The sequence below is a fragment of the Tigriopus californicus genome, chromosome 4, assembly GCF_007210705.1.
Source record: "Tigriopus californicus strain San Diego chromosome 4, Tcal_SD_v2.1, whole genome shotgun sequence".
In the NCBI taxonomy this organism is placed as follows: Eukaryota; Metazoa; Arthropoda; class Copepoda; order Harpacticoida; family Harpacticidae; genus Tigriopus; species Tigriopus californicus.
In genome coordinates, this window is record NC_081443.1 from 7,417,492 (window position 1) to 7,445,251 (window position 27,760).

At 43.1% G+C, this 27,760-nt stretch overlaps 1 protein-coding gene across 3 annotated transcripts; it reads right to left on the bottom strand.

The window, feature by feature from the left end:
- LOC131879854 (sodium/potassium/calcium exchanger 1-like) lies at positions 1–26,329 on the bottom strand. 3 transcript variants are annotated; one of them, XM_059226305.1, is made up of 13 exons: positions 25,900–26,327; positions 25,279–25,837; positions 10,146–10,499; positions 9,860–10,064; positions 9,603–9,796; positions 6,063–6,264; positions 2,371–2,470; positions 2,139–2,213; positions 1,866–2,020; positions 1,632–1,797; positions 1,447–1,562; positions 1,234–1,370; positions 1–1,098 (listed from the first exon to the last, which is right to left on the bottom strand). In XM_059226305.1, exons 3-13 carry the CDS (start codon positions 10,382–10,384, stop codon positions 858–860), a joined length of 1,830 nt encoding a protein of 609 aa, XP_059082288.1. In that variant the 5' UTR covers positions 10,385–10,499; positions 25,279–25,837; positions 25,900–26,327; the 3' UTR covers positions 1–857. The 3 variants fall into 3 exon arrangements, with proteins under 3 accessions (XP_059082288.1, XP_059082287.1, XP_059082289.1); XM_059226304.1 differs by having other exon boundaries at positions 25,279–26,327; XM_059226306.1 differs by lacking the exon at positions 2,139–2,213 and having other exon boundaries at positions 25,279–26,329.
- Positions 26,330–27,760: the final 1,431 nt, after the last annotated feature.

The window sequence follows — 27,760 nt, forward strand, 5'->3', positions numbered from 1 at the left end:
TTCTTTTCGGCATTCAGGAGGCCTACAGATCAGGCTGCTGGCTTCAATGAATGTTTATGAACAATGTCAAATGCCAAGTACTAAGGAGCATCTCAAGATCTTCAGGGCACCTCAGGAGTCTAATTACGATATTTTATTGATGAATAAATGAACGGTTTAGCGAACCTGCAATCCCCTTTCAATTGAAAGATTTGAGTGTGTGTATATAGCTTGAAGTGAAATCTGGACGAAAGACTCCATTAGATGAACTATGACGTATTTTTATGCACTTGAAAGAATCCTACTCTTGTCTATATAGATTTGCGTCGATTTGGTGGCAATTGATATCTAGTTTGGGTATGTACAGCAAAATCCGAGTTATTTGTGTTTTGATAAGGACCAGGGAAGACATTGTAAGAGTACTCGTACAAGGGTAAAATTCGTATAATTCGGAGGGGAAAACCAGGAAAACCAAATGAATTAATATGGTGAAGAGAAAGAGAGAGAAACAGAGAGAGAAACAGAGAGAGACAAGTGGGAGATCAAAAGAAAGGTAGAGAGAAGGAGAGCTGCAGGTATGTTTCGATCGAGGGTGGTGGGTTTGAATAGCCTTGCTTTGGACACGAATGAATATTGTGCATAGGTTTGGCACGTCCGAATGCACGAACGATCGAGCGAAAGGAAAAGAGACCGGTTGGAGTTTGGTGAGCTGCCAAAAAATAAGTGAATTCCAATATGAAATCGTCATCAAAGCACCGGAGCAGAACCCACGAATCTTCCCCTTTGTTCCTTTTTTCGTTGATAATATGTAGGGAAGTTTCAATAATAGATGGTTGGGAAAGAAGAGATGGATAACTGAAATTATGCGGCGGGTGGATTTAGATGGGACAATGATACCACTTGTTGCTAAATCCAAGGGAAACGATCACGAAGATGAAATATAGCACCAACATGACCATTCCCATTCCCTTGGTCATCTTCCACTGGAATGCAACAATACTTAGAAAGACGAGAATAAGCATCAGAAACAGCATGGCCACGGAACAACCCACGCCGCTGCTCGAAACCTCTACTGCGTGTCCATTGATGAGCGTGTAGATCAGCCAGGGAACCGGGAGTCTTGAATATAAAATACACCTCATCAATAAGACAACCAATCAGGGAAGTTTCCCCAACAGTGCAAACTGCGTTTTTCCAAGTTCTTCCTCAATTCACAGAGTAGCTTTGGAAGGTGGCGTTTCCATCCCAACTTACCCGACAGTGACGTCAAAGATGTTAGATCCAACCGAAGACGAAACGGCCATGTCGCCTTTGCCTTGTTGAGCCACCAGGACACTAGTGATGAGATCAGGGACTGACGTACCCGCAGCCAGGAAGGTCAGACCCATGACCTGAAGCAAAGGGAAACATTTTAAAATTCCCAATTGGCCTATAATGAGTGTGTGAGTTCATTTTGGGTCGACGTACGTCTGATGGAATTCCAAGCGTGTTCCCGGCTGTTGTGGCCCACCAAACCATCAAGTACGAGTAAGCAGCCACCCAAAGAATGCTGCCGATGAAGGTGATTGGGAAATACTTGCGCTCTGAAATTGAAGTGTGGGATGAATGGACATAAGATTCCCCCAGATTTGGGCCTTTTATCCATCACTTACTAGCTGGGTTTTTGGTATCAGGAAGTGTTAGGAACAATGGGAACATAATCGGAAACGAAATCAAATACACGAGAATGGCTTTCCATCCACCTTTCAGAGGGAAGGACATGTCAATGGGATCCTCGCCCTCCTCTTCCTCTTCGTCTTCAACGTTCGTTTCTTCAATCTTCAAAGAGAAAACCCGCTTTCAATCTGAGGGGATATGGTACAAACAATATCGGCTTGACCAAATACCTCTTTGTTCTTCTCGTCACCATTGGAAATGTTCATCAATTCCGTATCAGCGCTGGGAGTTTTGGCAAAATTAATGGATCCTTCCTGGTCCTGAAGGTGTGTCTTAAGCTGAGAGATCCCACCTCCAATTTGGGCTTGGTCTCCAATCATGAGTCCTAAGAGCGCATTACATCGTGAGAGACAGTTTAGCAATCAGGCGGAGACGTTTATCCGATTTAAAATAAAACATGCGATACCAAATGGAACTAAAGAAACGTTAAAAGCCACACATACCCCCTGCAGGTAATTCCTTATTTAACGGCTTGTCTTCATCGCCATCCACTTTCGAGGTTTGGGTTCTCGTTTTTCCTGGGGTTAAACAAAGGCAGTAAAAAAAAAACACAAAGAAAATAAACGAAATCTCCAACCCAAATAACTGAACTGAGCGGTTAATCTAAGGCAAAACCGAAGCACAAGGATGCTACTGTGAGATTTTCAATCCACTCAGAAACGTGGAATCACTCACTTAATATTCCTGGATTGATGGTTTCATTCATCAAGTGGAACAATCCCTTTCTGTTGTGAGCGGATCTGAGGGTGACTCCGCGCACGTGGTGCGTGCGATCCTGAAATGAGAATGCCAACCAGTCAGAACCGCAGAGGATCTTCTTCAAAAGAGCCTTTTTGATATCTCAGCAACTATTTTTCAGGCCAAGGGTTGTCATTTTTCTCCAAGGCCATTGCAGCTCGAGCTCCGGCTTCAACTTTAAGCTAGGACGAAGAGTTGCGTAAAATAAATCAGGAATATTTGGAACCATTCAAAAGAGGAAAAAATCGGGAAAAGAGTGAATTGGGATCATCTAGATTTCGTTCATGTTGGATCGAACCGTGCGTTTTGGACGTTTTCATGGCCATAAAATGAGGGTGGTGTCAAAGAGTCGCCGGTAAATCCTTCTCAGGTGTGGGTGTGGCACTAATGGAATTTGGAGGGGAGAGGGGAAAAATAGACTTCTGATATGCGACGACAACAACAACTCTCGTGGCCCTTTTCAATCCACCCTTGCTCAAGCATAAAAAAATAACAATCGAGAAGGTTGGCCTTGAATAAATGGGGAAACAAGTCATTATTCGGTTTAACGGTGCCTTTGGGATATATTGTACTAGACTACAGCCGGTTAAATGAACCCTTGATGCACTGATCTGTGACTTGAACGTATTCACCTCAAGAAGCAAGGATTACAAACTTAAGGGAGGGTAAAAGTAAAGACAGGAATGAATGGAAATGGCTTTTGAGGCTCAAGGAAAACTAAATGCTAGACAGTGCGTATTTCGGAGGCTTGAAAACAGGAATGGCACAAACATCCAACTCGTGTTTTAATCTAGTTTTGACAACCAAATGAAGAGAACGAAGTACTTGAAGATCGTTAAACTCGAAACCTCGCTGCAATTGGACCGTTCTCACAAAATGAGAGGAGGGTGATAAGAACGACTCCATGTGCCTCATTTTTTGCAGTTTGGTCGGCCAATTTGGAACAGAAATCTCCTCTTTAAGTAAGGAGCGCTCTGCTCTCTCTCTCTCTCTCTCTCTCTCTCTCTCTCTGCAAAATGGACCGTTATATTTACGAAGGGGCCAGAAACAGCAAAACGCGTGATCTCCATTTTAGAAGTGAAAAAGAAATTCAGAGACCCTTCTGAAGAAGTGTTGGTTTCAAACTTTCGATACTTTCATGAAAGCCCAATTTTATAGCTTGCTATTGGCGATGTCGGCCTACCCTGCTACCACCGCCCATCATGAAAAGTTTTTATCCATATATCACTTCCTAGATCAAGGCGAGAAAGGACGAGCTAGCAAATATGTAAAAGAAGCGTTCCAGTTGTCCTCGCCAAGCCATTCGAGGTCGCTGAAGGCCAACCCAAAAGAAAAGAGGGGGGGGGGGGACAGGACATATTGGCATGGTCCCTTGGGGGTTGACGAGTCCCCCCCCCCTCAGAACCAAGACAGAGACAAATTTGTAATTCTATGCAACACCTTCCATCGAAATTCTCTTGTGAAGAAAGGCAGGCCGAGGGACTTGGCAAGATATCTTGGGGGAAATCAATGTTGTCCGAGCGCATCTTTGTCTTGGCTGAATGATGACCATGAATGCCCAACCTGAGGTTGAAGGCGAAGATATTCCGTTCTTTCTCCTTTTTTCCTTCCGAAATAAATCCTCCATTAAAGGTCAGGAATTACGCAGATTGCCTGCCAAGAAAGAAAGCGACAGCCTCGGCTTTTTAGACGAGAAGTAGGACAGGCATTGGCTTTGGTTGACCTCTCCATCTCGCTTGTGCTTATTCTCCAATTTTTCTTGAACCTAAGTCCTTGAAGTGACCATTTGGACGGCAGATTTGGCAATAAAAACACTTTTATTGCTCTGGCCTTTAACCATATCAAGGCAATTCTAGAACCAAAATCCACGTTCAAAATGCACTCTCCTCTATTGGGGTTGGGTGCGGTTTCTCAACGCCATAAAACTCGTGGCGTTACAACTAGGGAATTGGTAGTCTACGTCGTACACAACGTACTAGGAGGAATGAATAATGGATAAGTCTCTTTTCTATACCACGAGGGTTATTGATTCAATTGATCCAAAGTCAACCATTTATAATTTCATTCTATAAGCACTGGAGAGAAGTCTCCGCGAATTAGTAGTCCATATCTAGTGCCACGACTTGTCGTTGTTTTCGGTGCACATTTTGGGATGGTATTTCCTTGCTTGGTGCCCAGATCGTACGAGTCCACTCCGAGAAGAATGAAAGGCCCTGAGACAGAGCGAGAAAGAAATGAAGGAAAGAAGAAAGACAGAGGGAAGGAACTAAGTAGGAAGGAATGAATGAACAGAGGAAGGACGTAAGGACGGACGGAAGGACGGACGAACGGCAGGAAGGAAGGAAGGAAGGCAAAGAGGAATGTGCCCACTTGCGGACATTGACAACATAAGAGTACTTTTCTGTACCGCACACACCCCATGTACATCGAGTAGAAGCAGAACAATGTTTGAGAGAATTGCTCACCTATTGGATTTGGGCTCTTAGGAGTGCCAGAGAGAGATAGAGAGCTTTCTCTTTTCTTTGCATACTTTTTTTTATTGAGCGACTTTTCTCTTGGTCTCAAGTGGCCTCATTTGGGCTCTGCAAGTTTTCCAAGTTTATCGATTGTGTGAATCGAACCGTCCAATCCAGATCCAATCCAATCTTATCTTTCAACATTAGGTTTCTCTTTGGCCTTTGTGGGCTTTGTAACCTTTGTCCCATTTGGTGTACACGCGAGCACAACATGTCGACATGGAACCATCATTTACTAATCTGAAGACACTGCACTGCAGTCCCTCGAAGAAGGACGGACAGCCTCCTTCTTTCATGGCGACGCTTTTTTTTCGACGGACGAGGATGCTCAGTCATAGAACAAGATATATCATTGCACCATTTGTACGAATCACTGAACCATTCTGCCCCAACCGACTTTTCGAATAGATCATGAAGGTTGCGCACCATTGCCAATCTCTGCCTCGACGTCTTCTGTCGTGCTTCTCTTTAAAAAAACCAGAGACGACAAAGGAAAAAGAAGTTCGTTCTTTGAGAGCTAGCTGGCTGAATTCATAAAAGGGGTCCTCAATATTGTCTGAACATAATGGGAATTGGATTCACCACGCCAGGAATGCAATATTTGAGCAACGAAGCGGAGACTGCACACTTTGATCTTGAGAACGTCATTTGAGATCTGGTCTTTTTGTAGATCCAAATAAGCTAGTCTTAACGGTAAAGTTGATTTCGAGTTCTGATGCGCAATTCGAAGTTCAAGAGGCTTAAGCATATTTCTGTTCTTCAAAAGTTGGCAGCAGCAGTAAATTGGTAGTATCCGCATTCTAAATATAATGCCACCCTTGGTCCGACCGATCCTTGGGTAGCCGAGTCCAAGACATCCGAGCCACAGAACGACCATCTGACTCCGTAACCAACAAACAAAGTGACCTTTATCGTTGTACGGAGGCAATAATACAATGTTTCTTTTTATGGTGTTGAGTATTCTCGACAAAGGCCTCAAGACCTTATCGATTGCAGGGAAAATGGCAATGGATAATTGCCATAATTGAAGTCCTCTCTCCTTCTTCTTGTTCTCATTCATCATGCATATCTATTCCCTTTTTGAAAGGCAAGACGAGTCAGGTGTGAACTTACGATCGGGGGAAGCTGGAACAGTTTCCGCATAGCATCCTCCACACTTTCGTTGAACTTCATGAATCCCACATATGCCACGTACCAAAGGAACAGAATAAGGGCCTCATACCACGTGATCTCTTCATCCAAGAAGAAGAGAACCAACACGATTAGAGAGACCGAGTAGAAAAACACGTCCCGGACCAGGGGCCAAGCAGTCAGGCTGAAAGAGATGTCAGAGCATGAGAGAGAACAGAGAACAGAGGAAAGAAGAGACAAGTGGGTTAGTAAAACATCCCTCGCCGAAGTTGCATGCATCACAACTTGGTACTCGACTCCGCGAATTGGAGGCGCTTTTTTGCCAAGGAGAAAACATCTTGGAACGGCCTGTCTGAATGGGGGAAAAGAGAGGAAGCGGGATTTCTTACGCCATAGCTCGTTAATTAAGTATTCATGAAAAGAAGAGCCAGGAATCTCATTCCTTCGCCTTGTGGTCCCCTTAAGAAAAGAAAATCAAAACGCCTCACCCTTGTCAATATTGAGCCCTCACTTTTCTCAAAACTAATCCCAAGTCACCCCATCTTTTAGGTTGGCTAACAATGAGTCCAAAGCTCGGGTCAAAGGAACACTTGGGCAACGGGATATACACCTTTTTGATCGAACAACTTTTCCGATGCGAGAGTGAGCGTGCCTCATTTCTTTCGCTCTTTCATTCTTGCCTTTGCCCCAAAACCGCGAGTATCTTCAAGATCGGCGGGGTTCCCCTCACTCCCGCCACTTTTCCTCATCTCATACAAAGAAAATAGTCATTAACATCATGCCTACGGAACTTGGACCATGAAAGGGATCCCGAGAGAAGACGCCTCAACATGGACGAATAGCATCCCACAAACACTCACGAGAGCAAGCGAGGAATATACTCGTATATCGACATAGAAACGAAAGAAAGAATGAAAGAAAGAGCAAAACAGACTAATAATGGGGGCCTACAAGAGGCACACCCAATAGACAGAGTGGGAGGAATACTAACTATGTGTACTCTATGTGGGTGCACGAAGACAGCTCTCGCACATATCAGGCACTAAGAAGGGACATCTAAATGCTAGGGATGGGACGCTTTGGACCGAAGTATGAAAAAACATAGCAATGAATCTCTCTTTAGATGGATAAATCGATCGTCTTTGTGTGTTTCCAAGAGAGCTGCATATGTGTAGGGCGATTTTTTCTTCTGGGAGACTGTACCATGTCACGAAAGAAAATAGTATTTATCATAAGGGAAAGCTACTCCTGGAATCCAATACTTCGAATATAAGCCATAAAGTAGTATTCCAAGGTTTTGTATCAATATTCGAAAGTCATCTCGCATGAACGCAAGATGAAGAACAGAAACAACCATTCTGGCCATTTTGAGAGTACGTTTCTAATAGAGTGTCTTAATCTCGACAGCTTAGGCTCATGAATGAGGATGTCTTTGCGCCAACCAACAGAGATGTGAGAATACACGAGTGGATTTACTCAAGGTCGCCTTGCGACAATGACTAGAGGTCTGGATTGAGCTGAACCACATTTTACTTTCACTTAATTAATTGCCTAGCAAACACTCTTCTGTCTTCATGTCTTCAGTCAGGAAATGGCCAATGGAACACACAACCTTTGTTGTCTGGCCGCGGGTCAAGAAAATGCAGAGCAGGTTGGATTTGATCATCGAGGACTCTGAGCCAAAAGCAAAGGGATGAGCAAATTGTGTGCCTCCTCAAAGTCAACACCATCGGGCCAAACTTAACACTCCCAACCCATTTTTGACCATCTCTCAACTTACACACGCGAGATGAATAGTGCAGGCCTTATTCCACTAAAAGTCTGGTTTGAGACCACAAGAAAATGTACTACTAGAGTTGCTTGGGCGGGCACAGATTGTGGTTGGTAATATAACATTGGTTTTGATGGGACTTTCAAGGCTTCCTGCCTCGTTCCGGACCAGTGAGCAAAAATAATCCCGTCCTCGAAGTCAAAGCTCCAAATGATAGCTCCTGAATGCATGAAAAGAACGGGCTCTAATGAATGACGAACAGATCGTTAACCTGTCTCGCAACGTCCCCGCCATGGAACTTTTCTTTCTGACGATGCATTTAAATGAATAACGCAAGAAATGAAGTCAAGCACCTCATAGATCCTCAGAAGTAGACGAGGTTAAATGAAAATGTTACATTATGGCTGGCCAAGGTCGTGCTTCATTGCGAACACATGTTAGTTGTTATTGCTCTACTTTCCCATAAGAAGTGCGACCACTTTTAATTACGCTATGAACCATACAATGCTTGAACCCTGGCAATGCCGTTTTGTTACTACAACATTGAAGGAAATTTTGCTCGTAGGCGAGTTTGTTGGTTTGAAGCCATTTGGAACATGCGACACATTGCTGCTATCCCTTCAGGCCCTTACTGCACTACAAGTTGAAGGTTTCGAGGCAATTTCAAGCTTGTTTCACAAGTCTAGAGATCATTTATCACCTGGTCAAATAACTTTGGAGTCAAAGGCCGTCCAGAATTGCTCCAACTTGGCCGTTGGATCAGACAACTGGACGGTCCTCAGTTCTAGCCCAAACATCCATGTAAATCAAGTAGTCAAATGTCAAAATGGGCCACTCTCAAACTATCCTGCCGACAGTTTACATTATTTTCAACGACCTTACAAACTGGCACTAATGAATCGCATTCTTAACTTGGAGTACGTATGTACATTCATTCCATTCCAATTCTAATCGAGATTACTTCATTTTGTGTGCGCTTTCCCTTCTTAGTGGTTGGACTCGGCACAGATTAATCCCCGGAGCTCGTACAGCAAGACCCTTTCTCCCCCTTGTGTTGGCCTTGTCTCCCAGTAGAGGCCTTTTAATGGTGAGATATCTTGGTATAGAGTGTCTGTTGATGCACCCAGGAGGTTTCTCATCCTCAGTATTATAATATGATAGTGTTTCACGCAACGCTTTGGTAAGAGAGTTAGTTGTACAATTGTTCCGGGAAAGAGAGGCTGGTTCTCACAAAAGGGCTGCATTTTTTTTTTGGCCGAAAAAGGGCCCAGAACAATGCTCCAAATGACTGCACAAGCGGTCCTTGGCGTTGGTTGAACCGATGGAACTTCTCCTTCCGAGTGCAAAGAGGGGACTTACTGAGCTTCTCCGTTTTCCTGGACATTAACATTTAGACAGCTACCCTTTGTTCGTTTCCTCCTCACGACTTTTGAAGCTCAAGGACTCAGGCGCAGCCTGTCCCTGGTTTTACACTTGCACAATTTAAGATTTCTGTCAGGCTGCTAGAGCCAGAAAGGGGAAATTACTCTCTCTTTTGGATCTGGTTCATTATATGCAGAACACGATCAGCTGAGTGGGACAAACATTCCCAGAAATTCAACTCTGGCAGTGCTGCATTTAAAATAACTCGTGTCGATGTATAAATGGTTTTCCAAATTTTGCCGAGAAATAATCTTCATTAAGAGGAAGTAAGGATAGTTAAGCCTGGCGAGTGACATTTTCAGACGAAAGCGATCAGTGATACTACTAACCTCAGAGCGTCCTTAGCAGCGAATGCACAAGCAGCGATGACAAAAAGAATATTGAACACCGCTGATCCCACAATGGTTCCAATACCCACGTCACTTTTGGCTATGAACACACCAATGACGGAAGTGAAGAGTTCGGGCGCAGATCCCCCCGCGGCCATGAAAGTGGCTCCTGCCACATCCGGACTGATCCCAAGCTAATAAAGAATGGTGAATATTTAGATAAGAGTAAAGCTTCGTGAGAGATATTGTCCTCTTACGTTTTCGGCAATGACATCCAGAGATGGAACAAAGAATTCGTCGCACACCAAGGCCAAGGCGTAAAACATGTACAATATTCCAATAATGTACAATATCACAGCCCCTTGTCTTAATTGATCAACGGTGAACAATTCGGGGGGAAATAAGGGATCGTCAGCCACAGCTGACTGGAGAGTGATGGACCCATTAGCCTCGAGTTCGTTGCTGAAAGAGAATATATCCGTTTGAAATTGGTCTAGATTATCGTGGTTAGGGAGGAGGCCATTGGCCTGAATGGGTTAGTACTTTTCGTCCCCAAGTTGAAGAAGTTTTCGATGAAGATTGGCCTCGGCATGTGCATGGATCTCGTCAGATTGGTGATGCCCACGGGAAACGGATAAATAAACTAAAACCAAGCTAGTTAATCCCACGAAGGTCAATAGGCGTGTTGTAGTGGATCGCTTGGGGCGGCGTCTTTGGTAGCTCTGGGCAATAGGTAGGATCCAACCACTGCCTTTATCGAGGAACAAACGGCTTTTGGACATGGTGGAGGTTGGTGAGAGAACAAAATGGGAAAGCAGAGGGATTGCTTATCAACGAAAGCTCAGATCATCATGACCTCATGGGTTTCCCCCTGCGCCGAAACTGCCGATCTCGCACCTGGAAAAGCAAAACAAAGACGCTCTATTATTGGTTAAGAAGCAGGATGGAACACCAAGATTGGCATTTCAACGGTCCGATAAGATACTGCAAGTCATCATTTGTTTCCCGTCAAATGGACCGACGAGATGATCTTAAGTGCTTTTTTCCCCTCGGATCGCTAAAAAGCCTTTTCATTGGATTGGAATTCGTAGATTATCCCGAGAACGAATCCTCCAAGACCGACAACCACCATGATGACAACAAAACTGAGAGGCAAAAAATTGGCCCTGAAAGCCACAACCCAAACACTTGGGTCAGCTATTCTTCAAGTTATGATGGATCGTTTCCCATAAACCACGTTTCAAGCAGATTTCGTTCACCTCCCCTCCCAAGGTCATTCCTACCATAGTCTCACGAATGAAATAGACAATAGCAGAAAATTGGATTGACTTCGCTATTCAGCTTGTGTGGCCTTTGCCTCGGCAATTCTATTCACACCCAATTTGGTGAACGATCCACAAACCTCGAGAATACCAATGCTCTATGCACTCTCTGTCATCGGGAGATGGTCAACTCGACGTGTCAAAATGACACAGGCGGATATTGGTGACGCACACAGAGAAGGAGAAAAAGGGGTTCATTTCCAAGGCCTCTGCCTCATTTAAAATGCACTCTGTCAGCCGCTTTGAAAAATCTATCTTGAGCACAACTAGCTCGGCCTTCAGGCTTTGGGGCCTAGTAACCAGATCTGGGACGCTTGACTTGAGAGTCGAAAGAATGGAGCGAGCGCGGAATTCTCGGAAAATCGGGAAGCTTCCATGTGTGCCGAGCGGAGAAGTAAGGATCACTTTTGGACTCGTTTTCACAAGAGCCCCTCTTAAAGTAGACCTAGGAGTGTGAGTTTGCTCTTGCTACCCGTTTCAGAACGCCTTTTCTCTGCTCAATGTATGTTTGCTTTGGTTTTAGTGGTCTGGAGCATTACTCACTCTACGTAGGGGGCTCAAAAAGTTGTCGAGAGTACTTGATCATTGAAAATTCTCCGCATCGTCATTATAAACATAGGATAGCCTTTTGTTATTGCTTTGTTCCCAGGAGGTCCATCTTGTTCCCAATACTCTCCAGGGGATATCATCTATTCCAATGCTGGCCCTTGGACTTTGAACTTTGTCGATGATCATAATGGCCACCCCGAAGATACCTTTTTTCGTAAGTAGATGAGGCATTGACGAATCATCTTCCGAACAATTGATGATCTCAGTATGCTCACTCCTTACTCGACATGTTCATACCTTTGTCTACGGAGGGATGCCATTGCCAGAGTTGCTCGAGAGTGCCTGGTTGGATGTTTTCAATGCTAAGACCTGAGTACACTTTAGTTACCTAACTCGCCCACAAAGGCGAAAAAACTTATTTCTTACAGAAAAAGAGACGAGCAAGTTTGTCGGACCTTCTCGATGAGGTAACCATTTTCGAGGTCGGTCTCGGATTGAAAACTCTCTCATAAGATTAACGCAACCGGCACTAACTACGGAGTTTTAACTTCCGATCGATCCGGGTGAAAGGAATCTTCATCCTGAATCAATAAATCATGCGGAATTCCCAACTTGGCATTGCAAGCAATGCTTCCCGAGCCAGGAGGTGAGATTTCCTCTGAGAGATAGCAAATCGTTCTCACCGGTGACTGAATTAAAGCTTCATAGCCAGGCCAGCCAAATCTCATTCAATCTCTTCAATGGGACCCTTTTTCAACTTAGCGTGTGCAGTCATGCCAAAGATCAAAAAGATAGAAGTCAAAAGATTCAGAAATGTTTTGCCCCTAAAGAACGAGGAATCTATTGCTATAACTAATAAATTGGTTGGAAAGGTCCCCCCCGGTCAGGTTTTCTCTCTAACCATTTCCTTTACTGGATGATATGTGCATCAACTGGGACATGGTAAAGCAGAGAGCCCAAAAGCTGCCTTTGGCGTGGTGTGATTTATGACCCGAATGGTCAGAGATTTAAACCGTATTAGTTAGTGCTTATCTGACATAGTAATTTTCTCAGCCTTAAATGAGGAGAAAAACATGAAATATAGCCATATACGGTAGTTACAGGAGCTTTTGTTAACATATAAATGAAGGTTTATGATTCCGATCTGGAAAGTGTGTAGCTACCAAAATGTATTAGGAGTTCTTGAACGAGTCGTGAAAATGGCCGCAAAGTGTTACATAGAACTTTCAACCTAAAATCAGATAAAGCTTTCAGCAGCCTTCGCTCAAGTCTGATTGGAACAAAAAGCCATTTACAGAGGGTTCAAACATGTGGTCATTTTGGGAGCCACTTTCTTCAGATGGCAATGCGAAAGGCCGTTGCTGGCTGAAGTCCATTTTTCAAGAAAAAAAATCGACCACGAGCGAGCAAGCAAGCAGGCAAACAAGCAAGCAAGCAAAAAGGTTCGAGGTCAGCCAGATCGCTTAAACCCCTTTCAGACTTCAAGACAGTTCTTGTCATCGCCACTTTTTGTAACATCTGGATTGCAGTTCCAGCAACAAAATCATCATTCCCTTTTGCCGTGGCAGTAATCAAAGTTCGAGCAAAGGGATATTCCAATCTATGGGATATTCTGTGGGATTTCACGTTCTTAGATGGAAACAATATCCGCTCGGGCTCCCATCGAATTCCAATATTCACTACAATTTCCACACGATGTGGAACATGCTGACTAAATTAACGCTCCACGCTTGAAATCGGAATACCAACATAACACTTCTGATCACGCCATGATCGGATCTTCCTTGAATGGATGTTCCTTTGTCTAGTAAACAAGAAGTGTGGATAGCGCATTTTTGAGTGTGAGCATGCCCTCACACCAACTAAATGTCATGCTGAATAAGGGCTACCAAAACCAAACCAAAACTATCTTCATTTGGTGTACTTTACTAGCTGAATTACTGGGTAGGCCAGCACAACGCACTTTGATAATGCAAAACGATTGCCTTGAGGTTCGGGGCAAATTTGTTGAAACTCGACTCAATGTGCAGCAGCCATTCAAGTGAAGGTTAATCACATTAAATCATCTGGAACGACAAAAGCCACCCAATACCATTTTGCCCGAGAGGATTGTGCTGATTGGAAGAGGAGGAAAACTCCATTGACATGGACCCTCGAGAACCCAACAACGTCGAAGGCTACGGCTATTTGAAGTCGGGCTTCGATAACAAGTGTCGAATGAAAACAAGATCAAGGAAAAATATATCTCGTGCTCGTTCCAGCGGAAACTTATTATTGTTGGAGCTATTACAACATCAATAACAACTACGTACAACAAGAACAGCAACTGCTCCCATGTGCTATGTACTATGTAATACAACAATCGGCAAGGACTCATAGCTGGTCCGAAAAGGCCATGTAACAATTGAATGAGCAAAAGTTCCAACCATATTTTTGGTGCTCGACCCTCATGAAAGTTAATGATGCTGCTGAGACAAGGCCACTCACTTGCGTTCTAGCGTTCTAGGGGAGCCGCGTCGTCCGACTTGAAGGCTCTTTGAGCGGATTATGGAACAAGAGCCATTAGATTTGATTGCCTGTCATTTGCTCAATTTCAGCTCCATAACGATAAGTCATCTGGGATCATGAAATGGATCTTGACACATTGATAAGAACGAAGACAAATCAGCGGATCCAAACAATTGCCAAACTGTGACAATCCAGCTTAGACCTTCTAATGTACTGAACAGTACAGCGCATATTAGATCAGGCAATATCAGCAAAATTTGTAGCATCAGGGTGAATTGTTCAATGTAGAACTGTAAAATCAATAACTAAGTACTCCGTCAGTCTCTTCCTTCCTTATGAGATCGATTAACCAATATCATAAATGAGCAAATATTCAACCACTACAGAATTATTTACTGACAACTGATAAACAGGGCGCTCAAGCAAAACTTAGAAATAACTTCAATTCAACTTAGCCCTCGTTCTGTTAGAGCTACAGGAGTGATCATTTAGAGGACTAAAGCCACATTATCAGCTTTTGTCGACAATTTTTTATCACATCAGAACTGAGCTAATAACAATAAAAAAAGCAAGACACTACCAGTTTACTCCGCGCGAAAACAGTTGATTACTAGCGTGTTCTTGGCCTCCATTTACAACCTAGAGAAGCCGATGAAGATGTAAAAGGTGTCAAAACAAGGCAGCGGCAGGCACAATATTCAGCGAAACGAGGTCTTCCTAATCTTGCTACCAGCCAAGATCGGGAGGAACCCAACCAAGACCAGGAGCCAGTTAGGCAACAATATGAAAGTCAAGAAAAGGATCCTATTTAACCCTGTAAAGAATGAACTGGGGCTCCAAAGCCATGCCCGAACTCCCAAATCCCCGTTTACGTGTCTCGCCCAGACGGCCAAAATATGCAACCATTTTTTCTGCTCATTGAAAAAGTCGGAGCTAAAGTCTACCAACTAGTGCTTTATTGAAGGTCGATGATCTTTGCGCTGCTACGTCTTCATCCTCAGCCCACACATATTTCTTGGGCAAAGATCTAGTTCGCGATTTGAAGAAAAGCCAAGCGCCACACCTCTTCCAAATCTGGAGTCACCATGGACAGTTACCTGGGGAGAGTGTAATGCTATGCCCATCAAGAATGTGCCACAAGCATGATCCAGTCTTTGACGTGGTGGGGAAGCCGCTGTCAAGGCGAAAGGTGCATGCATTGACCATAGAGGCACAATAAAGTGACAAAATTAGTTGGTAACATTTTTTGTTCTTCTAAATTTTGTTCTAACGCCCTGTACAATCCAGAAAGATACGTCTAATGAACCATAAATGACAATGCCTTCTAGGAACATATAGATGGTACTTATAATTACTCCTTATTAGTCAACCAGGGGGCTTTTGGTTGGATGGAATCAATTAGAGGATTGTAAACGAGGATTTTTGGCCTCTAACGACCCTTACTTTGAGCACATTGCCCAGCTCAATGACCTTTCCATGTCATTGAAAGTAAGCCACGATCATAGGACGAGGATTGGGTCTTGTTCTCTGGTAATAACAACGCATTCTGATGGCTCACTTTGGTTGAAGGGTCGGCTTTTCTGTAGAGTACATGCCATGTCGTTGTCCCAATGTTTGCTCCTTTTATAGCCTCTTGGTCTCTTTCCTCGAATAGCGTGATTACAGGGTGGCCAAAAATAACGACAATAAAGTATTTTGCCGTTTTAAGGACGTAGTCCGATAGCAATTTTATGCTAAAAAAGTATTTCGACGAACATCCAAAGAAAAAATTGTGAAGGTATCTGTCGATATGGTTTCAATTTGGGACCACCACAACCTCCTAATTAAGAAAAACAGATTACGGTATACTCAATCGTTAAGACTGCTATACTTTTCACGCTCAGAGGCAGCTGAGGCAGAGGCAGTTAACCAATACCGCTACTGCGTTTTTAAAATAGGAAAATTAGTAAAATAGTTCATATAAAAAACCTCGACAGAAGGTTAAGTTTCAAACATTGGTGCGCTAACGTAAGATTCTGCTTTGAATAAGTGGTTGATTCATTTTTCAATGGTAAATGTGAAATTACCGTTACTGTTGGCCACCCTGTAAACCTACTCTGAATCCCACCCACTTGAAGCTCAAACAGGAGAAACTTGAAACGATTGTTAAGAAAGGCAGCTTGACAGATCGTGCTCTTATTAGACTGAAAGCCCAAATAAAAGCATTCTTTTCATTTATTCTGGACAAGGCATCGATAGAAAACGTAGCTTGAAAGGGAACATCCCAAGTTAGACAATTAATTGTAGCCGTCTTCGGTTCAAAAGCTCATCTTGACGGAGATTTACAAATGTACTTAGATAAGGGCCCAGATTAGTTTTCAAGCATTTCTTCTTGGCCTTAACCACGATCTAGATAAGTTAAAACAAACATCCGACCTGTATTTCTTAATTGAGAAAAGGACAGACAGCTGACATTAAACGTGTTATGCCGTGCTCGTTCAAGTTGGTTAATCTTGTTTATCCAATAATCCAAAACTAACGAACGATGTCCGATATGAAAGTACTTCAAAATAAGTCCTTTCCCTGATCAAACAGAGTTTGTCCCTTATATTACTTCAAAAATATCACCTTTTGATCTTATCGAGGGCAAAGAAAATACTGCCTCAATCATGATGGGCTTGCGTCGTTACCAAAGAACAAGGTAATCGTAGTAAGAGGGCCGGAATATGAAACACAAGCAGGAGGCACAAATGTTGAATACGACGAGCATGTGCACAATGTATGCACAAGCAATAGAAACCTTCACTGGAGAATGTACATATGCGTCTATGGAACCAACCAAAACTATTAGCTTGCTACTGTGCGTACGTACTGTATGTACGTAGGGTACTTCAAGACGACACGAAATCCACATGGGTACCAGGACCACAACCTTATCTAGAAATGAAAGTGGGGAACAACTTTTTGTAATCTCTCTCAATGGGAGCCAGAAGAACCAGTCAGCTCTAGGGCTATTTGGCTGGAGCTCAGGCTCGTGGAACTGCTTTCGGATACTGATATTGCCTTCAAGGGCCATAACCATTTGCAACTTCAATACCAGTTAAGGCCAAATTGAAATGTCCTTCTTTATGACAGAATTAGTTGGTGGGGGGAACTTATTTTTTGGCTTGAGCGACGAAAGCAAACTCGCTCCAAGAGCTTTTTTGTTATTAGGGTCATCGATCAATTTTCAACGTATTTGAGCGTGGTAGGGTTGGTAGATATGATGTTGCGCAATTGCGAATGAGTCTGAATGAAGACAGACTCATTTCTGATTTATAATATGCTTCAGGTTTCTACAGGAGCACGTCCTTGTTTCCTTGTCGCCTTTGTAGTCCCTCTCATGAACCCAACTAGTTCATACGTGGGGAGAGCTCTTCCTTTTCCTCTTGCACTCAATGTTCGTTCTTTGTTATACAAGTTGCTTTTTACGGATAAATAGAGTGGTCGTTTGCCTTCGAGTTTTAAAGAATAGGGGCCTTCATGTCCGTGGAAATGTACGGCCATTTCTATACCGTAAGCCACATTACAGCACTCAGGTTGTTATTCTGACGGCGTCTGAACCATATGCCAATATCTGAATGACTCCATGGGCCTCCATGCTTTTTAGTTACCTTTCCTTACAGGCCTTTGAGTCCATTTCATTGAGTGGTTTTCCACTTCAACAACCCGAAACCTCTCCCAAGAGCTTTCTTCCTTCCTTTCTTTTCACCCTTTTGCCATCACTGACTGAGACTGATAGCAATTTAATCCGGATTTATTACAGCCCATTTTGGCCTTCATTCGCGTAGGCCAAAGGCCGCCCACCTTTGAGCACTCCAAAGGCAACCTTTGGGATTTTATATTCACTTCTGCGTGGAACCGACCACCCACTAACTCGAGAGAAACGACTCCTCAGAAAGCCTGTCGATCAACACTCAAAGATTCGTCGTCCTTAACGAGAGAAACCGAAATGAATTTCTCCCTGTCTCATGTACGCACGGTACATACGTAGGCGCAGATTTATTTTTTTCGTCCTCCGTCAGACTAGCTCTCCGCGACCAAATGCTGAAAGTAGGGCCCAAGATGGGGATGGGAAGTTGGGGGATAAACTTACACTTTCATTTTTGACATGCTAACGTATAGGCATGTTTATGGATGTCCTTTATTGGACCAAAAGTCTGAGGCCGCCATGCCTTCCCAAGTCATTTAGTACCAAACCGAGAGGACGAAGAAGAAGGTTCTATATGGATGGATATTTTCCAGCAACGGAAATGAGGCGGGCCCTTTTTCAAGGTTACTCGTGGATGGGGAAAAAGTCTGGAGCAAGAAAGCAGAATATCTCCTAATGTGATGTTCCAGTACCATCAACGATCTCGTATCTTCGTGGAAACAAAATTGGTCTGTTTCTGGAGCCCAAGGCCTCCGTCAGTTGAGTTGTCCTTGACACTGGATCTGAGGTTGTGAGGCTGAGACGACAGAAAAGAGGTCGAAAAAGAGCAAGGACAAAAGAAACTGTCTTGAAGACCATTTCATTTGTCACGTTATCGCGTCTCTCCAGTCAGATTTATCACCAGATCAACGAGCTATCCAATCACGGAGACCAATCACTGCCTTTGATTGAACAATAAACGTTGAGTGTGTTGTAAGAACACATGAACAGGAGTTTATTATGTTGTGCCATGAACTCGTGGAATATGGACAGGAGGGGCACTAGAGTCAAAAATTAACATTTCGGAGCTGAGTACTCGCATTGCATTCTTCTTCAAATGAGACTGGCTCCAGGTCGATGGAATTATGTATTTTAGTTTTAAACTCGATCGAAATGCACTGCAGCCATAATCTTTTGTCAATATAAAAAGGGGGGGGGGGGGCTAGCTCATTCGTTCATTGACCTCTTTAAACCGAGTTTGAGAGGGCATACCATTCGATCCGATCGTTCAATTGCAATCAAATTTAAAGTGCGCAAGTGCAGCGACCTGAGGCCGATTACATTTGAAGAAGAATTTAATACATTGCTTCGAACCGGAGATGTTAATTTTCAACCCAATCAAAGCTCGGTCAAATGTGTGCTTCATGAACGGCAGCCCAGATTTCGAAGTGATGTTGAGACAAAAAGTACTGGAATTTTCAATCACCAACGGGCAGAACCTAATGGAATCTACTAGTGACAGTTACGAGAGCTTTAGATACAGTCCTTCACAAGCTTTGACGTGAGTAAAGATATGTTGGGATAGGGCCTTCTTCATGAGACAAAGCAGCCTTAGAATAACCTAAAATGGCACATTTTGTCGATCTAATCAGGTCAGGGTAATGATTGATTGATGAGGCCGGGCTGGACTGAAAACACCTGTGAGGGCGGACCCTAGCTCAGTCCAACCCAGATACAAAACGACTCTGCAGCAAACATCTCTTTCCAACTTGATCTGAGATACACTTTGACAATGTTGTAAACACACACTCTTTGAGACCAGATCTTTGCAGAAGAACAGTCTGGATAGAGACGGAAAAGAAGGGAGAGGTAGAGCACCTTCACTGTCACTTATGCATGCTTTTTGGGAGTAACGGAAAACGGAATAACAAACATTTGTTTCTTTCTACTCACATTTGGGAGACGAGTTTCCATGGTGTTGGTATCTTTATCATCGCCAACAACAACAGGACCATAACAAGAAGATACTTGGATTAACACACTCCACAAACAACGAGAGGAAAAGCTACAAAAATCTTATAAATAGCTACATCATTATGATCCTAATCATTTGCACACCTTGTACGCATTGGATTATTTAGATTGCCACTCAAAGTGTCTCCTAAGGAACAGATCCTCTCAGGGTGGAGAGCACATCTTAACGAGGACCAACAAGGCGTTCATATAGAGAAATCCAGATCTATCAATCCCTCTGAAATCACAAAAGGTCTTGGCAGAGACCAAAGTCCAGAGATGAAGTCTGGATCTTTGGCTTGGAATCAAATTCCCAGAAAGACCAGGGGATGCCGAGTGTTTCTAAGAATACCATTCATTGTTGAGGACCAGGTTGCCAAGTCTAAAAAGACCCAAGACAAAACGGAATGTTTCCTTATTCTTTTATGTTCCTGGAAATCAGCATCTGATATGGAGCTGGAACTATACTGGTAACATATATTGGCAACAAAGGCCAATCTCAGAACAGAGAAGAAAGGCCAAATCAAGACAAGTCTTGGCATATAAGTTGAGTTTTTCAAGCCATTTAAGGTCTCTTCCTTCTTCAGGACAAAAGGTTAACAGGCCCACAAAAAGAATCCAAGACACACAGCTCCCCAGAGAAAGCATTTCTCTTTTATACAAAATGGGAGCTCCCACTACCAACCACGACATTTGGTGGGGCCCACTCCTAATAGGAGGTAATCCAAGGTCAACGCTGCATTTTATCTTTTTGAGCAAGTGCGCAATGAAGGTGCTTTCAGTACGTAGTCAGGTCTGTAATCTCACTTTGACAAACAAGAGGCTTCCTCGGAGAAAAGAATCTTGAAGAATGGCCGGTGAACGTGGAGACCATCGAGCAACTACTACTACTACTACTACTAATCAAAAAAGCCTCCCATCGTTCATCGGTCAACGCGACCTTTCCTCCCAGATGTACAGTAGGTGCATTGTGAAAGTTTGCAAAATCGACCCCCAAATAGGATTTCTGTACGAGTAGTAGTTGAACTTCCTCAGTCTAAGCCATCTTTGACGTCTTGAGGCCAGCTATTCGTTCTGGATCGTGCGCATAACGGTGGAACAAAGGCTGCTATTTTTGTCAATGCTCATGTGCGATCAAATGGGAGGATGGAGCGTTGACAAAGAACGCTCTTGGCGAAGTCGCTGTGCTCGGATACCCCACTTGGTCACGGAGATGATTAGAGCCAAAAACTACAAAGACCAACAAGAAATGGAAGGCGCCTGGATAAGTAGCTCATACACCCGGAGAATTGAATACTTGTATAGAATGGGCCTACTTGGACCCGACACAAGGGAGAATGGATCAGACCAATCACTATGATGGAACCAAAGAGGGAAGTAAACTTACACCAGAAAAGAGCCCTTCATTCCATCTTTTCTTCCTGAATGTAACAACAGAGGAATGAGCTGGCTGCGGATGTGTTCATTCGATTTCCTAAATCCAAGAACGAGGCAACCAAAGAGAGAGATAGAACCGTTCGTTATGGGTTCAAAGGAGCACTATGGGCATTCATCTGATCCTCGACAAACCACACGGCAAAATCCCGTGCAATACCATTTTAGTCAAAAACGGAGAGGAACATGAAATATGGGCGGAGTTCGCAGAAAAACCAGTCTCAAATCGGAGTTGCTCATGACATTTAAGAATTATGAGCCGCTCCAACGATCCCAATAGAGCAAGACGAAGCAAACACAACGCTGGATTCCAAATTCTCGGGCAAAAAGAATAAAAGAGAAATTTGCCGTTCATATTTCCATTCATGTAGAAAAATTCCGAAAAGTGAATCGGAAAGTACTTTCAAGGCTGTTTGTGGCCTCAGAAGATCGATATTTTGGTCGAGCATCATGTTGATCAGTAGCTTAGAAAGTGACGCGTCTTTTACCCCTCATCCACATGGAAGTGAGTCTTTCTTGATCATTCGGACTCCTATGGCAAAGAATGGGTCAATCAAGAAGGAAGTTAGTAATCGCCTCAAATGAGCACGAACTCGCGATTCCTTTCTGGTTGCACGAACTATTTCCTACATTCGATCTACAATCAAAAATACAGCCAGAAACATACGCACAACATTCTACCTAGGGGTGAGTTATGAAAAACCTCCTTTACATCTAAACCGGAAACTCTCTCAGGTATCTACCGATTAGTTTACCAATTTAACCCTGGTTCCCATTATTGGCTAGAAATATTTTGGGTGGAATGCTTTTTATGTTTCAGTTTTATGACTGCCTGATCTTAATTAAGCGAACATCTGCCTTAAAACGTGGTCAAGAATAGAACTAGGGCGAAACAAAACGATGTTAAACAATAATCAAATGAGACAAAATCGTTAAGAAATAACCTTTGGCGTCGCAATTGATTGCATTGTTCTTATACTACATAAATAGTGGCTTCGAAATTCCATTTGAAATTATGTACAATTATCTAAGTTTGCACAAAACGCCACCAGTCACAGCATGTTGGTAGAGCATTCACTTTGCATCTCCCGAACCCTGGTTTGATACCGACCCAAGTCCAAGCTTTTTTGTGGTATTGGCTTACAGTATCAGTTGTTAATTGTTGCTTTTAAGGGCTTAAATGGACGAACCTGTGGTCATTCCGGGGGTGAGGTTTACGTACATTTATGTTAAAAGCGATGAGGGAGCGGGAATGTTCTTAAATCAGGACACAGCATCATCAGATGGTAGTCGCGGAAGCAGCATTTGTTAATAGTAGAAAATTGCTTTTCTTTCATTCACACAATCAATCCCGAAACGAACAAAATATGAATTACTCTTACTTCAAGCCATTCCATTTTTTATTTTACAATCTCGTCATAATTGATTTTAATAAGGCTAAAAACAGAGCGGTTTGAAATCTACACAATGAATGGGTCAATTCCGATGGATCCCAGTATTTAAGCCAAACTTGGGTCCAAAACCATTTGATATGTCACAAATAGTGCTACCACATATGTATCTTAACCTTTTGAAGTTGGGAAAGTTTTGCTTTGATAGCTTTACCACTCTCATTTATTCATGATACATAACGTTTCAAGTCAACATACATTTAAGTTAAAGCGGACAAAAAGAGCTAAAATATTTGTACGTTTGAGAAGACATGCAAGTTTACTCCCAGATAAGATTAGCGCAAGTAAATATCACACTAATGAAATAATACCTGTTCTTCGAACATGTAAAAGACCACGATTTGGTGCTACATTCAAGCCGAGCGTCTCTTAAAGACTTCGCATGTCAAACATGTGAGACCTAAACGGGCACAATCTTTCTTAATGTGTAACATGTGTAATTCACAAAGGGAAACAAACTTTCGGTCCTAAACGACCCGGTGCGCTGAATATTTTCTCATTCTCACATTTTGCTCCGCCAAATCAGTCCTGAAACTTCCACTGGACACCAATGAACAGGAAACTTTTGCAGGGTCAACTGATTAGGAAGCGTAACTTTTGTCCATGAGAGGATTGGGTTAATTGAGGCACTCCGTGGTGCTTAACCCCTTTTTAAGTTGGAAAAGGTAAAAAAGCTCTTAATTTAACTAGAGTACAAATTGAAGGGAAGGGATGATTTGTTCAGAAGTTGAAACCAAATCATACGAACCAATTCGCAGATAAAGAGTACCGAGATTGCAACTCTAGGAACCGATGGATTTCATTGGATTGTGGATTTTGAGTTTGAACGTTGTCAACAATCTGCGACTTCGCTTGAGATCTTTTGCTGTTATATTAAAAGTATGAGTTTTCTTGGAATTGCGGTTTCAGTATTCTTGAAAAAAAGGGGGGAGAAAATTCTCAACAAAAATTTGAATGAAAAAGTGCTGACAGAGATATTTCAAATCTGCATAATTTGTAACCATGGAAATTTCAAGCTCCTTCATCTTTGCCAGCGTGAATGCTATCGATGCATCTCAAAGAGTTTTCAGTGGTTTGCATGAGTAATTTGTTCCTTCTCCTTCAACAACACGCCCGACTCTAACATCAAGTGAATAATGATATTGCCCCTAACGAGACTGGTCCATTTCTTCGGATAGAGATAGAGGGCCCCTACTTGCTCCCTTCATGAACGAGATACATACTCTTTCAGCAAAACAGAACGGAGCCTCTTGACCCGAGATTATTCAGGCAGTAATGCCTAGTAATTTGATTACACGATGTGAGGACGGAACTCGTTCAAGATCGACCACATGATTACAATCCAACGAGCTCCATTGAACATCATCACGAGTCTGTGTGAACTCGGGGTAACCGCAGTATGCAAATCTAATGCAAAAGGCATCTTCGAGCTTGGCGACTCCCACCCAGATCCAGACCAGTTTTGGTCTTTCAGTCATTCTAAAGATTCGTCAACCAGAGGATTGTGGTGGAAAGACGGGAACTTACATGGCATAATTTAAACCTGATAAGTCCGCGATATCCCCGATATGCCGTTGTAGAACATCCAATATATTTTGTTGGCAACCATTGCAGAGACAAACATTGCTCTGGCCTAACTTTGTCTTGGTAACAGACGATGAGGACAACTGCATTGCTTTGCGAAATCCCCCAAGTTTAGGGTCCTCTGTGTGACTGGACGGGCAACCCGTACAAAATGATAAAGTTCTGCTGAAGTCATCCAAATAAACTGGTTGCTTCAAGGAAGAGTTGTTAATGTTCCCTTCACCTCTCAACCAACCACAAAATCCGTTGGAATAACTTTATTGCAAAATGGTTCGAACTGGCCAAAGCGTCAATAGTCAATAATATCAATATGAACATATTTGTGCACTAGAATGCACAAATTTGCCGGAGCAAAGCCATGCAGGCAACTCTTTCAAAATTCCAGCTATTTGGGGTTTGAGATATGAGAAAAAATGTATCAAATCTAAAATGCCAGCATCGGCTTGCAATCATTTTTTGTTCAATTAGATTCCGATACACCAAAAACACCAAATTATCCGTCTTGATGAACAGAGATCCGAAAATGTATCTTGATCACAAAGAATGCTTGAACAATGAATCATAAACGCATCAACTGCATTCTATATGAACAAAGCGCTCGAGGGCCAGGATCTGCTATGTATTGGCAAAGTTTTGTAGCACGTTTCCTATTTTGAGCATGCAAGACCCACGCCTCAAATCGCAATTGCATGAACTATATTCCGGTTGCCAGCAGCAGATCATAAAAGTTGGCATTGAAGTTCGCCCGGCTGGATCGAGCTCGTAACCAGCCAATCCTGCAGGTGCTTGAGATCTAAAACAGGTAAATCCTTCTACGAGAAATCTAGTACACCAACCACCCACTTCTCGGTCCCCGATTAGCATCTGCGTGTACTCAAAACTAAACATGATGCGGTTGTCTATCTGCCTGAACAACAAAAAGCTGCTTAAAATTTACCTGTTGATCAATCCAAAATGAAATGTTCATGAGACAAACTTTTTTGAAGCTATTCAGATAGATAAGAGAGACTTTGCCGATTTCAGAGCCGCAAATTGTTGACTCTGACAATAAAACAAGTTCGAAGCGTTACGTGAGAGCCATCCGAATCATCCTTATCTTTTTCAATAGCAATCATATGGGCTATTATGGAGTGGGATAAATCCCAAAAACGTGCCACTCTTCTTACCTTTATTTTCAAAAGGTCCTCTAGCTCTGAGGCTAGTATTCACAAAAGAGCAGTTTATTTCCACGCTCCGAAATAGAACTTCGTTGGTAAATGGAAACGGGCTGTACAAGGATATCACTTAAATTAGACAGTGGCGATTCTCAAGAGTTCGATGTGTTGTCGTCACAATGCAACCGTTCTTAATATGCCCCGAGTCCCAAAAGGATCACTGCAGATGGGCCCTCAATATGGAACCGCAAAAGGGCTTCTACACCCAACACAAATAGAGACTTGAATCAACAACTTCTAAAGTGACGCAAACTCCGAGTCACCCGCCGTCGACGTGCTCACTCTCAAAGCACTCTGCCTCCTCGGCTTCTTGGTCGTCATCATCACCATCATGTGGAAGGTCTCGCCGTTTGAACGTATCCGCTCTCCCGTTCCGCCAAACGCATGTATCTGGTGTGACACTCCTTGAGGGCGGCTTCAGGCTTGGGTGAGTGGTGGAAACTCAGAGAAGACACTCGCTCGCCAAGTGACTCACTATGTCCAAGGCTTACTGCCTCGTGCCTCCTCTATCCTAAAAAACCCTCTGAGAATGAAGAATTTTTGGCTTAGCGGATCGGATCCCAAAGTCCTTACTTAAAAGAGTATACAGCTACAGATCTGAGTGGACTCGGCGGTCCCTCGTCATTTCAGCCTCCGTGCGCTGCCAGTCAGTGGGACGGAGCTCAGGGAGGGCTTGAGCAGTGAGGTTTCCTTGGTAGTAGTCCTGTCTAAAGGTTCTCGGGCATGCAAGTTTCGGTTGAAGGTTAAGGCCTAGTGCGAGTAGTGGATGTGGGAGGTAGTGTCACCACTCTTGGCAGCCAACAGGACGCCAGCCAGGATGACGGCGGCGTCGAAAAGAACCATGACTATGATGACTTGATGACGGGAGCGAGAGCACAGTAAATGGATGCGGGCATCATGTGTGCGAGCACAGCACTCTGAATAATGTGGACGATATGAACACACCAACCACGAGTCTTCGAGGAGAAGACCCAGTGAGTGTATATAATACGAAGGGTGTATCGAGGGAGGCATTGTCGATTTCCAGCTAACACGAACAGCTGATAATTTGGTACAACAGAGGCATTTTTAGTGTGACTGAAATGTACGAAACGCTCTCAAAAGATGGATGGAGGAGACATGACGGGATAAATATCGTCGGTTGTAGCAGAGTATTGATGCATATATTTGTCTACTACGCCATATTGTGTCAGGTATTTCCGTCTGTGAGTGGGAATCAACATCTATAAATTTCATGATCAGTGTCATAAAACTCCAGAACCTGATCACAAATATTAGATAATTGAAAAGAAAGTGAAAAAGATTTAGTTGATCCGGGTTTGCTTTTCTTGATAATGATACCATGGCAAACCGCTACTCATATAAAAAAAATCTATCAACAGCCGGCCAAACCTTCTAAAAACTAGTCGTTTTGACCATGGAGTACGGCATGACTGGAGAGGAAAGTTCTCTGAAACCTCGCTAGAAGACGTTTCAGTTTTCGTTACCAAAACTATGCTTAGGGAACTGGTCAAAGTTATGCAGTAAGCTCTAAATAAAACTCTAATTTTTGGCCTCTTGTTCTGCATCATTACCTTTTGAAAACATAACATTGAAATTTACTACTTTACTTCCGACTCTTGGTCATGTCAGATTGTAAAATGTATATAACTGTATGTATAAATATCTTATCCAAAAAGCAATTCAAGGATAAAAAGATGAAGTGGTGAGTCAAGACTGCTAAAATAGTTGATTAGAAAGCAATATCACAATGAATTTGACTAGGACTGATTCAGTACAAATGAAAAAAGTGAAGAGGGAAATTGCAGACAGTACATAAACCAGTGGGTGGAGGTAAACGATGAAATTCTTGGATATTGCAGAGAAGAGGATGGGCCAGATTAAACAGTCTGTTTTAGCTCCCGTCGTTGATGGCATTTGGCTGTGAGCCGGTCAAAGGTGCGTGACCGCCAATACTCTGAAGGGATGTTGGCTAAGAACAATAAGGTGTAAAGAAGCCCTTGACCGGAAGGACAACTTGTGTCCAGACATCACCTCCAGTAAGGTCAGGTTCCCAACATTGTTAGACACTAACCTTGACAGCCCAATTGTGAGGGGCTCAGTTTTGCATAGAAAATGTGTACATGCATTGTTGGCATATTGGGGCACGCATAGGTATTGTTTGAGGAACTTAGTAAAGGTGGCATTGGCGGACTTTAGGCCGGATTGGGAGGAGCTGGGAAGTCAAAGGTGAAGGCTGTAGAGGAAAATTGGGTTGATGTAGGTGCGGAAGAGTTTTTTTTATCCTAATTCATTAATTTGAAAAGTGGGTCAGAGTTACAATGACCAAAAGCAAGCCGTTTTGGAGGGAAGCTTGTTCACAGTCCATATTTCAAGAAATTCCAGGCCTAAGATGCGGGCTTGGACCAAACCCATGATGGGGTGGAAGACACAG

What these genes read in the sequence shown, in the direction of transcription:
- LOC131879854 (XM_059226305.1), bottom strand. Translation starts at nt 10,384, where the DNA reads ATGTCCAAAAGCCGTTTGTTCCTCGATAAAGGCAGTGGTTGGATCCTA. An exon ending in CATCAATCCAGGAATATTAA is followed by an intron (nt 2,214 to 2,370) that starts GTGAGTGATTCC and finishes GTTTAACCCCAG; the next exon opens with GAAAAACGAGAACCCAAACC. An exon ending in TGATACCAAAAACCCAGCTA is followed by an intron (nt 1,563 to 1,631) that starts GTAAGTGATGGA and finishes CTTCAATTTCAG; the next exon opens with AGCGCAAGTATTTCCCAATC.